Source organism: Onychostruthus taczanowskii, unplaced genomic scaffold (assembly GCF_017590055.1).
Source record: "Onychostruthus taczanowskii isolate IOZ18803 unplaced genomic scaffold, ASM1759005v1 scaffold5, whole genome shotgun sequence".
Classification (NCBI taxonomy): Eukaryota; Metazoa; Chordata; class Aves; order Passeriformes; family Passeridae; genus Onychostruthus; species Onychostruthus taczanowskii.
In genome coordinates this window covers 18835607-18852835 of record NW_024502568.1, presented here as the reverse complement: position 1 = coordinate 18852835, position 17229 = coordinate 18835607, and the positions used below count along the sequence as shown (strand labels likewise).

Sequence of the window (17229 nt, the reverse complement as noted above, 5' to 3'; positions counted from 1 at the left end):
GATATGGATGTGGATGATGTGGCTGTGATGTGAGTGTAGATGGGGATATGGATGATGTGGCTGGGGATGTGGATATGGATGATGGGGCTGTGGATGTGGATGTGGATGGGGATATGGATATGGATGTGGATGATGTGGATATGGGTGTGGATGTGGATATGGATGCGATGTGAGTGTAGGTGTAGATGATGTGGATAAGGTGGCTGTGGGTGATATGGGTGTGGATGTGGACATGGATGATGTGGGTGTAGATGATGTGGATATGGATGTGGATATGGATGTGGATGTGGGTGATGTGGATAATGTGGATGTGGATGTGGATATGGATGTGGATATGGATATGGATGTGGATATGGATATGGATGTGGATATGGATATGGATGTGGATATGGATATGGATGTGGATATGGATGATGTGGATAATGTGGGTGTAGATGATGTGGCTGTGGTGTGGATGTGGATGATGTGGATAATGTGGATGTGGGTGATGTGGATAATGTGGGTGTAGATGATGTGGCTGTGGTGTGGATGTGGGTGATGTGGATAATGTGGACGTGGGTGACGTGGCTGTGGACACAGACACAAAGCCATGCTTTGGAGAATTCTGTGGGAGCCCTTTCCTGGGGCTGTTCCCAGAGCCTCGCTGGCTGCTGAGGCTGTTGGAGTTGGTTTTGCTCTGAGGAGCAGTCTGGGCTCCTGTTCCCCCCCGTTCCCCCTGCTCCTGACTGAGCAGTCCCAGACTGCCAGGGCCTGACATGGTGATGGATGGGGGATGTGGAAGCCTCTGCAGGGAGTGCATTTTTAACAAGGTGAACTTTGTTGCTCTAAAACTCTCTTCCCATTCCGTGTTCAGCAGCTTTCATGCGTCACAGTCACACACGAGTGTCTGAGAGCACCCCAGGGCTTTAACCCATTTAAAGAGAAGCTCTGTGGCAAGCCCAGCTCTGGGAGTGGGGGGTTTGTTCTCTGTCAGGTATAAATCTGAAAGAAGTGGGGATTGCACTTCTTTCCCAGACAAAAATGTGTTTTGAAAACTTGGCTTTTGGAGGTATAAAAATACCTTTTATACAGCCGAGTAATTTTTTTTTTTTGTAATTTCTTTGTATTTAGAACAGACTCTGTGCTTTCTGTGTAATCTTACTTTGTGCTGATTTATCTGATTTATGTTGAATCTGTATTTTGATGGAATTATTTTGTTAGGAAAAATTATACAAAATAACTGCTCTGGTGCAGAGCAGCTGCTGTGCTTCCTGCTGGGAAGGGCGAGCTCGCCCCTGCTGCCACTTGCCCACTCCTTGGCCCTGGGAGCTAATTCCCAGTTTATCCTCTCAGAGTTTGTGCTTTCCTTCCTCTTTCACAGCTTTGGTGCTGCTTCCTGTGCTGAGTTACACTCTGTGCCTCTTGTAAAATGTGCTGCAGATCTGCTGTGCCAGAATTAGACTGCTAAAATGTGGAGTTTGGGATGTCACTGAGTGTGGCAAACACTGGAGATCCCTGTATCCAGCTAAATCTCCCCCCTTTCCCTCTGTGCCCTTTGCTCCTCGTCCCATCAGTTCCTGTGAAGGTCCCTGTGATCCCCTGGAAGGTTCTGGGAGGGCTCCCCACACCTTCTCCTCTCCAGGTGAGCACCCCCAGCTCTCCCAGCCTGTTTCTTGGGGGATTTGCTCCTTTTTGCCTTCCTGGCCTGCCCTGCTGTCTCTGGGGCTGGGTGCTGTCCAGCTCTGAATCCCCCAGCTCTCTCAGAGCACTTAGGGCCAGTTTGCCCCACACAGGGACTGCAAAGCAACTTTATTTCAAGAATTAAAACCAGAACAATCCGATAAAATAGTTGGCTTTTTTTGCCTTCTGCTTAGAGACAAAACTTTTATTGCAGCAAATGGAACAAAAATCAATATACATGGAAATGACTCGCATTTGGGGACCCTGGGTATTGTTGATTTAATACTATTTATTTAACAGCTTGGCAAATGTGTGGTTTGTCTGTCTCGATAGATTTTGAAGAAAATGATAATGTTTTATAGTAAACAGTATAAAAATTCAAGCAAAGGCATCTTAATCAACTCCTATAAAAATTAAATGAGAGATTGAACATGTCACAAGCTCAAGTCTGTTTTATCATGCTGCTCATATTAATGCTGCAGCTCCTTTTGTGTTGGCCCCATTAATATTCATGAGGGCTTTAGTGCAGAAGTGTGCCTTTCTTCAGGGGTTCCCTCCTGCCTTGTCTCCAGCCAAAAGGCAAACCCTCCTCAGCCCCTTAGAAACAGCAGATTATCTTCAGAAAGCCTGTTGAACACGAGCAGAAGTGACATCTCGTGGCATCCTGAATGTCAGCGTTATCCTGGATCTCAGCACACAGCTTCAGCTGGATCAGATAACAAAAATCCTGACATTTCCTTCAGCTTGGGCAAACCGGAGAAGCAGTGCTGTAGGTAAGGGCAGGCAAGGCTGGCCCCTGCCCTGGGCTGTTTTGGGGCTGTGTTCAGTGTCAGAGGGGCTTGGCTGGAGAGGAGAGCGATGCCAGGGGTGGCTGCAGTGGCACGTCCCTCCCTGGCAGGGCAGGGCTTGGCAGGTGCCTTGGACAGGAGCAGGGAGTCAAGGGAAGGAAGGAGTCTCTGCCAGCTGCGAGCAGGGAGCCCCTGTGGTGAAGTCCCTGCGTGCTGCAAAGGGTCCTGCTGGCCTTTGCTGCTCTGAAAATCCATTTTTAAAGGGTTGCCAGGAAGGAGGGTTGAATTCCTCTTTTTGACTGAGGAGGCAGGTTGGTAGCTCGTATCATCCCATGATGGGGATGACTTCTCACTGAACATCAAACAAGCCCGAATAATATCTTCTTTGATGCATTTATTTTATAAAAGCCAAAAAGGTGTACCGGGAGATCAAGAATCTGTCTTTGGAGAAATCCCTATCAAGGAGTTTGGAGATGAAGGTCTCTCTTGCTCCATGGCAGTGGTAATGCAGTGAATGACAAATCATGAAGGAATAAATTTGCATTCATATTTATTGAAGGCAATCTTGAAATATCCCCAAGCAAGAGAGACTTGTGTTTTGAAAGAGAAATTAAGGTGACATTGGTAATCAGAACAGTGGCTGTGGGATGGGAAGTGTCACAGCTGGGGGCAAACCCAGGAACTTCAGAGCAGTTTCTGTCCAAAGCAGTGCCAGGAGTTATAGTTTTAACTGGAGGAGGGTTGATTTGGGTTGGGATTTGGGTTGGATTTTGGGAAAAAATCCATCCCTGTGAGGGTGGGCAGCCCTGGCACAGGGTGCCCAGAGCAGCTGTGGCTGCCCCTGGATCCCTGGCAGTGCCCAAGGCCAGGCTGGACACTGGGGCTGGGAGCACCTGGGACAGGGGAAGGTGTCCCTGCCATGGCAGGGGGGGAATGGGTGGGATTTGGGGTCCCCTCCAGCCCATCCCAGTCAGTGGTTCCATGAACCCAGCGAGGCTGCTGGGACAGGGACAGGGACAGGGACAGGGACAGGCTGGACACCCCCTCGGCGGGGACGGGCGTCTGACCTCGCTGCTGCCCTGTGAGGGGTGGGGGGCTTGTCTCAGCTGGGCAGACCCCTCCTCAGGGCTCAGCTGCTGGGGTACTCGTGCAGCACACTCAGAACGTTCATTCCCAGCCAGGGTGCAGCTCAGCCCAGCCTGGGAGCGTTTGTGGGAGCAGAGCCGGGCCCGGGCCGCACGGGGGGCTGAGGCAGGCCGGGCACTGCTGGGGAGCAGAGGCAGGGCCTGGGCCCCCGGCCTGCAGCTCCCCCCGTGTGCTTCTCCTTGTGGGGGGCTCAGGTGTCCACAGCCTGCCACAGGCTGCTGGAACCCTGCTCCCAGGAAAAGCTGAACTGTGTCCCCCAGCAGCCCTGGCCCGAGGGGCCTCAGGCCTGGGAGTGGGGGGAGCCCTGCCGGGCTTTTATCAGCAATTACCCTGAGCCACTCGGAGCCAGCAGTGGGCACAGGGACATCTGTCCCTTCTGTGCCCTGTCAGGACGGGCTGTGACTCTCAGCTCGGGTTCAACCTCCCCGAGCTGGCCCTGGGCTCATCTCCTGCTGCCCGTGCCCCTCTATGGCCCAGCCCCAGTTCTGCCGTGCAGGGAGGGACCGGGGCAGCAGGGATCCTGGAGGAGCCTGGAGTGAGTGGGAAGTCCTCAGGTGGTGGCAGTATAAGACATTGAATGGAACGGCTTCTCCTGCTGTGCTCCCTGCTTCTTCCCTGGCCATTCCCTGCCTCTCTCCTGGCAATTCCTTGGCCATTCCCTGGCCATTCCCTGCCCCTTCCCTGGCCATTCCCTGGCCATTCCTTGCCTCTTTCCTGGCCATTCCCTGGCCATTCCTTACCTCTTTCCTGCCCCTTCCCTGGCCCTTCCCTGGCCCTTCCCTGGCCATTCCCTGCCTCTCTCCTGGCCATTCCCTGGCAATTCCCTGGCCATTCCCTGGCCATTCCCTAGCCATTTCCTGGCCATTCCCTGGCAATTCCCTGGCCATTTTCTGGCCATTCCCTAGCCATTCCCTGCCTCTCTCCTGGCCATTCCCTGGCCCTTCCCTAGCCATTCCTTGCCTCTTTCCTGGCCATTCCCTGGCAATTCCCTGGCCATTCCCTGGCCATTCCCTAGCCATTCCCTGCCTCTTTTCTGGCCATTCCCTGGCCATTCCCTGCCTCTTCCTTGGCCCTTCCCTGGCCATTCCCGGCCTCCCCAGGCCAAGCAGGGCATTCTTGCGACTCCTCCTTCCCCAAACCTCAGCTGTGCTGTGCTGTCTCTGCCAGGTGACGTGGCTGTGACTCTGGGTTAAGCTCTTGCACTCTGGAAAACCACAACACTGAGAATTTCTGCCTCTCTGTGGCTGGCAGTGGATCAGGACCTAAGCCAGGCTCAGCTGCAGGTACCTGAGTCGCCAGGTGAGCACTTCCTGGAGTCCTCAGGTGGGATTTTCATGGCAGAGGACACAGATTTCCATCCCTCTTGCAAAGCCTGGGATCCGTGGGAGTGGGGTGAGAACAGGTGCTGAGTCCCAAGCTGTGGGCAAGGTCATTTACAGGATTTAATGTGCTTAACCTGCAGGATCGGTGCCCTCTGCTCCTGAATGCAATCAGGATCCTTGTTCCAGCTCCCTTTCTGTGCTACTTCCATCAAGCATGCTGACTTTCCTTAAGCTCCCCCTTATATTTCCATTTTTAATTTGCGAATTACGAAGCATTTTGCTCTTTGTTGTTGTCCATCAGACACAGCAACAGCTGGTTTCTTAGTGCAGCTTTCTGAATCAGCCTTAAATTCCTCATCTATATCCCACAATACACGGGAAGCCTAGTTCCTATATATTGTGCAATACATTGTATTCCCTCATCTGTACATGTTTAGCTGCTGAATTAATCCAGCATTGCAGGAGTCCAGCCTTACTGGCCTGGTACCAGCTGTACCCTGGGGACACAGACTGTTTGGAAGGAGTCATTTCCCCTGGGTCCTGTTGACCCACAATATGGATTTGGGAGTTCCAAAGGTGCTGCCTGATGGTGTTTTCCTCGTCTCTGCTCGGGGCACCTGGACCACTGAGGTTGGAAGAGACCTTTGATGGCCATGGTCAGCTGCAGCCCCATCCCCAGTGCCACCTCCATGCGTGTTGGGGCACTCCAGAGATGGGAACTGCACTGGGAGGTCAGAAACGCTTTCGGGGTGGGAAGATAACAGCCCTGCCTGTTTCCCCCAGAATTGTGGCAGCCCTTGCACGGCAGAGCAGACAGGGGAGCAGAGCAGGGCGGGTGAGGAGCCAGGTGGGCAGAGGCAGCGCCTGTGGGGGCTTGGCAGGAGCTGTGAGCTCCCCGTGCCCTTCAGGGCTCGTTCCCAGCACAGCCCCAGGGCCTGCCTGCTCCAGGAGTGCTTCTGCCTTTCACTTTGGTCTCAGCCACCCAAAGGTCAATAAACTGCTCATTTATTTGAGCGCTAACGCTTCACTGGGCCGACAAATCTCCATCTCTGCAGCAGCACAGGCGGGCTTGGAGTGTGATCCCAGGTGCTCCTGCAGCCTGGATTTGTAGCCCTGCCAGTACAACTGCTACAAGTTAATAACCTCTTAAGGGGAGTTTGACCTTTTCCCCCTTAATTTCCTCATTTTCCCAAATTGGTTTGATTCCAGCGCTCCCGTGGCTCCTGTTTCAGCCAAACTCTGCAGCCTTCAGGTGTCAGTGGAGTGGAGCCAGAGCCACTTCTTCAAAAATTCATCTTTTTTTGGTTCTGGTGGGAGCAAAACTCAGACCAGCTGCAACTCAACTGTTGTAGCTGGTCAGCCCAGCAGGACGGAGAAAACGATGGTTACTCATTTTACCAACAAATGCAGGAATCTGACTTATTTTAGAATCCTCAAGGTGATGCTCCTGGCTTTGCTTCATGTCATTAGGGATTCACTTGGGGGAAAAACCCACAAAAACACAGGTGTGGCGTGAAAACAACAGGAGAGACCCTGGAAAACCCCTGCAGCCCGAGGGTGTGGGGACGGCTCCTGAGCCCAGAGAGCATCCAGGGGCCGTGGCTTGGCTGCAGAGCCCAGGCAGGCCTGGGTTAAAGCTGAGCTTATCTCCGAGTGCCTGCGGTTGTCAGGATCCGGGCTGGCAGCACCACGCTGGCAGCTGAGGCACCCTTGGCTCTGAGCAGTTGTTGAAGCACCCGGAGCTGCTGTTTCAAAACAAGCCCCTCACACACAGATGGCCAGCGCTGCCTCATTTAAAGCACATCTCATTTTCCCACCGGCTTTTGGGAGTTTAAATGCCAGTGAACATATTGAGAATTGCAGAGGCATTAAAAATAAAAGATGTCTTTAAACTTGCAGCAAAAAATAACTCGCAGAGAAATATTACCAAAGACCGTTGGTTCATCAGAGGAGATTAGAAGGGGAATTTCAGTTTGCACAGTGAAAAACGAGAGGGAGAAGTGGCCAGGAGTGCTGTGATGGCTGTGGAGGGAGCTGTTATCTGTGCCAGGCATGGGAGATTAAATGGAGCCCAGCCTGGGATGCTCATGTGGCTTTTCAAAAATGGATTTCTGCCCAGCTGGTGCCTTGATTTGGAGGGTCATGTGGAAACCTGATGCTCCTACCTTCATGCTGGCTAACAGGATTAATTTAAGGAAAAGGGAGAATATTTAAGGTGCTTCATTTGGGGGTTAAAAGTGCCCAAACACCAAAGCACCAAGAGGTAACAGGATTGGGTTACACAAAAAATGTCTCTTTAAAGGTTTAACTTGGAACACTCTGAGCAAACTCTGAGGGATCAGAGAGTGTGTGGAAAACAAATCTAATTTGAAACAGCAAAGACAAGCCAATAAAGCTGATCCTATCAAACAGTTTCAAAAGTGGGATAAAACTCAGAGCTGCTTTTAACCAATGCAGTTCTGACAACAGGAAAAAAGCATTTTGACTCAGTGTACAACCAGCAGTGGATCAGAGGCTGAATTGGTGACATTTCAGGAGATCATTTCAGGATCTCTGAGGAATTCCAGGGATAATTTCTGAAGGGAGGGCAGAGCTCTGTGTGGAGCCCAGCCTGCCTGGCCCTGAGGAGCTGCCGTGCCCCTGGTGTGGTGCCACAGCTCCAGCCTGGCTTGGGTGGGAAAGGACCCCAAATCCCCCCCAGTGCCACCCCTGCCATGGCAGGGACACCTTCCCCTGTCCCAGGTGCTCCAGCCCCAGTGTCCAGCCTGGCCTTGGGCACTGCCAGGGATCCAGGGGCAGCCTCAGCTGCTCTGGGAATTCCATCCCAGCCCCTCCCCACCCTGCCAGGGAGCAATTCCCAATTCCCACTATCCCATCCATCTCTGCCCTTTGGCAGTTTAAAGTCTCAATTCCTCAATTCCTTCCTGGCTGTTTCTGCCCCTGGATGTTGAAATCTGCATCCTGAGACAACACCCAGCAGTGCTGTGATAGCAATTGCCCTTTTACAGTAACAGCTTGTAAAAACCCTGACTTTGTGCCTTCATGGCTGGCATTAAATTGCTGAATGGAAGGGACATTTCTGTGGTTAAAGGAAAGTGAACCATCCCTGTTTGCCTTTGCAAGGTGACACTTGCAGCCAGCACAACAATTTCCTCCCTCCGCCACGCTGCCATTTCAAAATTTGCCCTTTTCAAAAATCCATCTAAAATCTCATCTTTTCCTAGGTTTACCCAAAGTGCTAATTCTAACCTTGCTCTCTCCATTCTGTATTTGTTTGACTTGTGTGAACTACTATTTTCACAGGTTTTCTTATTGCTGTGTTGTGTGCTTTGTACCTCTGCGCAATCCAACCTTAAACATTGATAAAAGTCCTTAAAAATCCAGAAAGTCAGACCAGGGAATAAGCCATGAACCGATTAATCTGTTACACCACTTAAAAAGCACTGGAGGGGGGTGCGCAAAGCAGCACAGGGACAGTGGGATTGAGAGGCGTGTTCTTCTGAAGAAAATAATTCATTTAACAAACAGAGCTAATTTGGCAGGGCAGGACTCAGCCCCTGCAGTGGCTGGCAGATGTGGGGCAGCAGCTGAGCATGGTGCTGCAGGGTTCTGAGGCCCCAGACAGATGGCCAGGCTCAGCTGAGGGAGCTGGGGGTACCTGTGGCTCAGGGGGGGCTGCACCTGCTGCTTCTGCAGCCTCCGGGAGCGGGGTGTGTGGATGCAGGGGGACAACGGGAGGAGGGCATGGAGCTGCAGGCTGTCAGGAGCGGTGAAAAGCTGCATCACAGAGGAGAAACAAGTGGAAGGAGCAGGGCTGGGAGGAGATGGAGACACACAGGGTGGGAAGAAGGAGAAAGCAGCGCCAGTGGAGGAAATGCTGTTTGTGGATGGGGAGCAGGGCTGGAGGCTGAGCCCCGGCAGCAGCCAGGGCTACCTGGGCTCTGCTGGCCAGGGATGTTCCCTGCCTGCTTGAGGGAGATAAGTCCTTATCTGAGCCCAGGGGGAAAGAGACGGAACTGTGCGCAAAAGTTGGTAATTATATAAAGCTCAGCTCATAATAGGCCATAATAAGGAAGTCTGGCTGATAAATTGAAAGATAAGTGCTCCTGAAAATGAAGTTAAGTTCTTCTCTGAGCAACCTGGGCTAGTGGGAGGTGTCGGAGTGAGATGGGGTTTAAGGTCCCTCCCAACCAAGACCAGTCTGGGCACAGCTGCCCGGGGCAGTGGTGGAGTTCCCATCGCTGGAGGAGGTGGCACTTGGGGACACGGGCAGTGGTGGCCTGGGCAGTTCTGGGAATGTTTGGGCTCAGAGGGATTTTCCAGCCTAGAGGATTCTGTGGGGGACACGGGCAGTGGTGGCCTGGGCAGTTCTGGGAATGTTTGGGCTCAGAGGGATGGATTTTCCAGCCTAGAGGATTCTGTGAGCCCATGACACAGATTTCACATGACTGGGCAGACGATGAAGGACCAAAAAGACCCCTTCATCCCCCTGCTTCTGGCAGCTTTTCTGTCCCGTTTCTATGGTAACAGGAGGACTGGCACAGCCTTGGAGAGCCCTCAGCCCCTGCTGCTCCAGGGCTGGCTCTGGTTTGCTGCTGGAAGGACATGGGGTGGGACCTGTCCTGCCTGGGCAGAGCTCCTCAGCTCCTGTGGTGGCCAGGAGCTTTGGGGCTGAGACACCACCAGGCTCCCAAATCCTCCATGGCTTTGGTGTTGGGGAAACAGGATTAGAAAACACATTACTGGAATTCTGGAAAATTCCAAGAACTACAGAGTCCCAGAGTGGGTTGGGCTGGGAGGGATCCCAAATCCCACCCAGTGCCACCCCTGCCATGGCAGGGACACCTTCCCCTGTCCCAGGTGCTCCCAGCCCCAGTGTCCAGCCTGGCCTTGGGCACTGCCAGGGATCCAGGGGCAGCCACAGCTGCTCTGGGAATTCCATCCCAGCCTCTCCCCACCCTGCCAGGGAACAATTCCCAATTCCCAATCTCCCATCCAGCCCTGCCCTCTGGCAGTTTGAAGTCTCAATTCCCCTTTCTAAAGAAGATCTGGCCTCTTGCAGAGCTTAATTCTGCCAAAGCACTGATGGTGGTTAACCCAAAGGTTTTCTCCTCCAGCTCTCACCTGATGCTGCCTCAGCCCTGCCCCAGCCTGTGCACACAGCTGTGCTTTACCCCTAAATGAGCTCTCCTTCATGCAGATGGGAATTTAAAATACCACTTTATGCTGATACCTGGATTTTTTCAGCCATTGAGGGGTTGGATATGCAGGTGGGATGCCCACGGCCGAGGTTGCATCCAGTGTCATTTTGGTTTGGGGAGAAACTGAGTCACACCCAGAGCTGAAACAATACTTTGAGTTCTGTGAGTGTTTCCGTGGCACCTTTCTCGAAGCTGCTGTTCAAAACAAGAGAACTCACACTGGAAAGGTTTTCAGTAATATTAATTTTCCTTTTGCACACAATACAACTTCCTCTAAAACAAAGGATTTTTTTCCCAAACAGCGTACCTCATGTTTTGTTTCAAAAAACCACTTTGCGGTGTACATGATGTTTGGATTTGCTACAGAAATGAATTTCAGTAAACTTGTGTTTGAGGTATTGATTGGGAGACGGGTAACTGACAAATCCAATACAAATGTGATGTTTTAGAGCTGCAGGTGCCACCTTGAGCTGGCTGGGATGTTCTTTGTGGTGGGCACAGTGTGTGTGATGCATGATCCCCTCCTCATTCCAGGGGCCCAGCTGACCTGTGCTGCCCTTCTCCTGAGAGTGGGACAGAATTCACTCCCTTCAACAGCTTGCAAGTTCATCCCAAGTGTGTTTGGAATTCAGGTGCATGGAGGTAAGGAGGTGAAATTTAGCTGCTGGACAATCTGCTTTTGCTCATGCTTTCCCTGGTGAGAAGGTGCTGACCCAGGCTGGTGCTCTCCTGGCTGGGATGTGCTCAGACTGTCCCTTTATCCCACAGTGTGTCTGTCCTTGGTCCCGAGGCTGGGAAGGCACAGCTGGTGTCCCCAGGGTGAGCCGGGTCACAGCCCAGCCTGAGAGCCAGCAGGGCTGGGCTGGACCCAGAGCTGAGCCTGGGAGCTCAGCAGGCACGGGAGCTCATGCAGGGATCCTGCAGCACTCCTCACCTGTTCAGTGTCTGAGAGCTGCAGTGACAGAGCCCGTCTGTGCACAGAGCCATCTGTACACAGAGCCTTCTGTAAATAAACCTATCTGTAAACAGAGCCATCTGTAAATAAACCCATCTGTAAACAGAGCCAGGGCTGGACCGGGTGATCTCCAGAGGCCCCTTTCCCCTGACACTGCTGTGGCTCTGATCTGCCTCCCTGCCCCTCCTGCCCGTGTCCTGCAGGGTGACTCTGGTGTGCTTTGGGAGCCCTGGAAATCACAGAGCTGCAGAAGCACTGGGGCTGGAAAAACCCTCTGGGAACATCCAGTGCAACCATTCCCAGCCCTGCCCAGGCCACCACTGCCCACGTCCCCAGGTGCCACATCCGCAGGGCTGTGAAATCCCTCCGGAGATGGGGACTCCAGCCCTGCCCTGGGCAGCTGTGCCAGGGCTGGGCAGCCCTTTTGGACAGAAAATTTTCCCTAATATCCACCCTGAGCCTGCCCTGCCTGCCCCTGGCTGTCCCCTCCTGGCAGGAGCCGTGCAGAGCCACAAGGTCCCCCTGAGCCTCCTGTGCTCCACCTCTGTGCTGAGGCTCACGGCCCAGGACTTCAACAGCCGTAATTAAAATAAAAGGTATGGTAGCATAACCTCTCTTGTGGGTAATTAAACAGTTACAACAACCATTTTACACTTGTGTTATCACAGGAATGTTTTTAAGCCGTAAGTGCCAGGTGATCTGGAAGGCGTTCCAGTGAAGACATTCCAGTTCAGAGCTGCTTTGGTAGCAACACACAGAAATAAAAGAATAAAACCTTCTGCTTAGAATGTCTTTTTTCTTTTATTAATCTTGGATCTGTTCTTTAGGTCATTTATTATCCTTACTAGCTTTGATTACAGAGATTACTTGGAGCATTGGCTCGGTATTTGTGCTGGTGGGTGGCACTTCGAGGGGATGAATTAGACACAGGATTATTCCTTTCTCTGCTGAGTTTAGGGAGCTGTGTTGGGCTTTTTTTTTTTTTAAGTTGCGTGTTTTGTTTTTTTTGTACTGGATTCCTGTGCCTTGTTTGCTCTGTGGTGCCTGTTGCTGTAATTGCAGCCCGTGGCTGTGTCAGGGCACAGCTGCTGGGTGAAGCCTTCAAAGGGTCCCTCCCCAGCTGATCGACTGGCGAGTGCAAACATCGATTTCCATGTCAGTGCTCCCAGCCCGTGCCAGCCAGCCTCACTGCTGGGGACTGATTTAAGCTGTCATTACTCACAACAGAAGGGGTGGGACTGGGAAATGCAGATGGGTTTTGTATGCGATTTCTGGAGCCGAATTGGCAGGTGCTTTCATGAAGATACTCTCAGGAAATGACTCAAATACTAAGATAAACAGTACTTAGGGAATGCCTAATTAATAACTACAATCATAATATTTTGGTCTAAATATTAAAGGAAGCCTCATGAAAGGAATGCAGAGGCTGTTTTTAGGCTGGCTTGGCTGGGGGAAAGCTGAGTTTGTCAGGGTAAGGAGTTTCTGTGAGGGCTTTGGTTGTACTCAGGAGGTGTTTGAACACAAAGCAGTGTTTGTGTGACACAGCACTGACGGTTTTCAGCCCAAACGGGAAACCTGGGCAGTGCCAGGAGGGCAAAGGTCCTGCAGCACCTTGGGGTGCTGGGATGTGGCTTCCCACTGATTGCTGATCATGCTTTCCAAAGCCATGGCTCAGCCAGGCTTCATTTTCTTCACATTGCCTGTCCAGCTGCCACTGCCAGTGGTAAAAGTGAAGGGAGAGTGGTCCACACATCCTCTGCTGACAGTGGTGGGCCCTGGCTCTGCTGCTGCCTGACCCAGCCACTCTGGCTCTGCTGGAATTGGGGGCTGGATCTCTCCCTGCAGCTCCCATTTCCAGCTTTAATCTCCTGCTGTCAGGAAAACACTGGTTGCTGTGTGTTTGTTTGGTGCCCGGAAAACCAGGGTTCCCATCCTCACAATCATTTCCAAAATACTCCTCGTGCTTCTGTGGAACAAATGCTGTTATTGCTGCTCACAACATCCCTCCACAGGCCTGGCTGGAGACAAGAACTTCCCTCCAAGCAATAACACAGTTTGGTTTTAGCTTTCTCAGAGGCAGCATGCTCTGTGGAGTATCTGCTCCAAACAGCTGCAGGCTGAAGCAGTGCTGGCTCCCCTCTCCCAGAGCCGTGCTGGAGAGCATTTCACTCTTGATAAGGCTGGAGGAACAAGTCCTGAATGTTGAGCTGGCTTTTAAACTTACCTGGCATCGCCAAAATAATGGCTGATGCCACTTCAGGGACTCTTCCTGAGTGGGCTTTGCCCTCTGAGCATGCCAGCCCCTGAGTTCCCAAAGGGTGGGGTGGAGGGTGCCCCAGGGAGGAGACAGGAAACAGGGGGCACCCAGGGAACAGGGGGCACACAGAGCACAGGGGGCACAGAGGACACAGGGGCACCCAGGGCACAGAGGGCACACAGGGAACAGGGGCACCCAGGGCACAAGGGGCACCCAGGGCACAGGGGGCACTCAGGGCACACAGAGCACAGGGGGCACCCAGGGCACAGTGGGCACCCTGGGCAGTGTGTGAACATCAGGGATAAAAGGCTGGGTAAAGAACAGGAAAGGCAGATCTTTGTAGCCTTCTGAAATGATGTTACTCTGTATGGCTGAATGCTTGAAGCCTTCTGAAAGCGTTTGGTGACACGCTGTGTGTCGTGGCTGTCTCAGCTGTGACATGTGCTGTGACATGCCTGTGCTGCTTGGCTTGAGCCTCAGGCTGGCCTGGGCTGTGCAGGCACAGCTGGAGCCCTCGGCTCTGGGCTGGGAGGAGGCTCTGCCCCAGAGATTCAGAGACCATTTGGGTCGGGGAGAGCAGTTTATAAACCTCCCGTGGTTAAGAAATGCCCTACTTAGAACACAATTTTTAATTTGGAATGTTTATTGTTGTTTTATAAAATCCAGGAGTTCTCAGTATTTCACACAATCCTGGCATGGTTTGGGTTGGTGGGACCCCAAAGCCCACCCATTCCCCCCTGCCATGGCAGGGACACCTTCCCCTGTCCCAGCTGCTCCAGCCCCAGTGTCCAGCCTGGCCTTGGGCACTGCCAGGGATCCAGGGGCAGCCCCAGCTGCTCTGGGCACCCTGTGCCAGGCCTGCCCACCCTGCCAGGAACAATTCCCAATTCCCAAAATCCCATCCAGATCTCCCCTCCTTCAGCTCACATTTCATTTCTAGCCCCCTTTACTGGGAAATTGCAGCTGTTCATACCCAGTCCCTCCCTGCTGAAGTGTTTTCCTTCAGGACACACCTGGAAGTTCCCCCAGGCCCCCACAGCAGGAGGGATGCAGCTCAAAGGATGTATTTAATTGCAAGGTCGGTTCATTAATGGCTCAGGACCTCTCAGACCTCTGGGTAACTGGGATGCAAAACGTTTTCCAGGGACATTGTCAGAAATTGTCATGGGCTTCAGATGGAGGAGATAATTCTATTAGGATAATATATTTATTTCCTTGTTAATCACAGGCAATTTGCCATGGGTTTAATAACTATGACTTGTCATTTCAGACCCAGGGAAGTAATGTAGAGGAACAGATAAGAACTTTATCTACTAATTCAATATATCCCATGCCTATTATCTCCTTTGTGGCAAGACTTGTGTAATGTGAAGTGTTACAGTGGGAACAGAAGATTCTATGAAGCCATTAGAATTAATTTCCATAAACAGCTTTGTACTGAGCTTTTTGGAGAAAAAAATCCTGGAGGAACAGGAACAAAATATTTTCTGATCCTGATTTCAGCCAACATTTCTGAGTGGTCCCATAACAATAAATATAATAATAATAATAATAATAATAATAATAATAATAATAATAATAAATATCCTGCTTCCACTTGTGGCTTCAGTGAAGAGCTTTGTGTGCATTGACAGGGGACACACAACTGTCCCTCATGCTGCTGATGTCACAGACAATTTCACACAAACACTCAGGGAGAGACAAAGAAATAGAGAGGAGAAAGAGGAGTTATCTCAAAGCAGTAACAGTGAAGCGTGGATGCAATGAGACTTCTTCATTTAGCACCAGAGCTACCTAGAAACCTGAGCCTGGGTTTCGATGCCTTTGGTATCTCCAGCAGCTTGGAGACACCAGAAGTTCAAACATTTACAGCTTCCTGCGGATGTTATTTCCATTTTAGCAGATTCTAGGTATGCTCAATGATTTGGGGTTAATTCAGATGCTTTCTGTGTGAAGGGTGTTCTCCATCCAAGGCTACCAAGTATTTCATAAATGCTCACATGAAACTTTGACCTTTTCTGCACAAGCCCAATAGGGAAGGAATGCACAGAGCCAATTTCCAGCAGTGTTAAAACAGAAATTTCTTCCTGAGCTGTCTGCAGTGTCCATGTGGGACAGGTCTCTGCTGCCAAAAATCCTCAACGAGGAGGAGGAGGAGGAGGAGGAGGAGGAGGAGACCTTGGCCGGAGCAGGGATCCAGGGGCAGCCCCAGCTGCTCTGGGCCAGGGCTGCCCACCCTGCCAGGAACAATTCCTCATTCCCAAAATCCCATCCATCCCTGCCCCTGGCAGTGGGAGCCATTCCCTGGGTCCTGTCCCTCTGATGCCTTGAGAGGGCTGTCCCAGAGCAGAGGCAGGGCAGAGTTCCAGAATAAAGCAGGGATTGATTCCAAGGATCTCCTCCATGGATCCACCTCGGGCAGCACAAGAGCCCAGCCAGGGCTGCACCCAGGATGAACCCAAATGGTCCCAAAATGCACGAGCGCTCCCGGGGTCTCTCCCTGGGATCAGCTCTGCTCCATGTGCACATTGCAGTTCAGTGTCCAATTCCAGCTCAGCCCCTGCACTCCCATCCTGCTTGTTTTTCTCTCTGCAGCCCACGGGGTTTGTGCTCCTGGGCTGAGATTTGGATCATTTGTCCTTGGTGCCCAGCTGGAGCAGGAATTGTTTTGTCTCACCATCCCCTGGTGTGAACCCAGACCCACACACTGAAGAAGCTCAGAATCTGAAATAGAAAAGCCAAACCTGAGGCATCACCTCCATCCCTTGTCCCCAGTCACAGTGAGCTCACCCCAGACCTTTTCCTCTCCAGGTGAACAATCCCAGCTGTCCCAGCCTTTCTCCAGCACAGCTGCTCCATCCCTGCTGGTCCTGGAGCCCCCTCTGGGCTCTCTCCAGAAGGTCTCTGTGGTCCAGGATGGAGGAGGAGGAAGGGTTTGCTCCCTGTGACACCAGTGGATCAGGATCAGTCCCTTCTGCAGCAGGCACGGGTTTGGAGCTGGTGGGAAGCAATGCCTTTCAGAAATGGATTAAACATGGAAAACAAAGGGGCAAAGTTAATTGAAAAGGAATGTGACAAATGAGCTTTTTAATGAGTTCGAGAGGCTTTCTCACTTGCTATGTGAACAGAAAATAGAAGGAAAAAAGCATAATTTGCATTTTTCCAATCAGGAGTGATAAAGCAGAATGCAGCAAATACCTGAGGACAAACAGTGTCAGTTTTGGATTAGCGGGTGATGATACAATTGTTATTAAAAGTGTGCTCTGTGGGGCTGCTCAGCAGATTTTTAGCACAATATTCCTGCAGGTACTTTTATGCATATTGAACAGCAAAGAAAACACGGATTTTTTTTTTTTTGCCTTTTTTTTATCTTGTTCATAAAACCTCATTTTGCCCAGTGGTGTTCAGTGGCTGTTCCTGTGAGCAGCAAATATAATTATTTTGACTGCTATCACTGAAAAGCCACTAACAGGCTCGATTTGCATATGACACGGCACCCACTAGAAGTAATTCTGCATGTACTTATCAGACAATTAGGTGATTCCTGTGCCAAGCCGGGCCAATGTGAGGAGAATAAACTTTTAAGTAATATTAAGACTGTGAGTACCGTGCTGGTTATTCCCTCAGCGGCCTCTCAGCTCCAGTTTGTGTGCGAGTCTGAGGCTGCAATTATTCCTGAAGAATTACTTGTGTACTTTGTTCCAGTTTACAGGTTGGCTCGTTTTCCTTCCAGAACCCGCTCGGAATTTGCCCAAACGTACTTCTCAAATTAGAGCCAGGAAAATGCACGGCACGTAAACCTCGTTTGCATATTTCTGTGAATAATGCAGCCAGCCACTTGATTATGCATACATGCAGATAGCAGATCTAAATATAGCACCTGCTCTGGAGGGCTGCGTGG

General features: G+C 51.5%; 1 protein-coding gene across 1 annotated transcript in view; it reads left to right on the top strand.

Moving 5' to 3' along the window:
* Positions 1-214: 214 nt before the first annotated feature.
* The window catches only part of TCERG1L (transcription elongation regulator 1 like), a 156217-nt gene continuing 139202 nt past the window's right edge, over positions 215-17229 (top strand). The window contains exon 1 of the mRNA XM_041415572.1: positions 215-480. Within this exon, the coding sequence (XP_041271506.1) occupies positions 215-480 (266 nt within the window). The remainder of the gene's footprint in view (positions 481-17229) is intronic.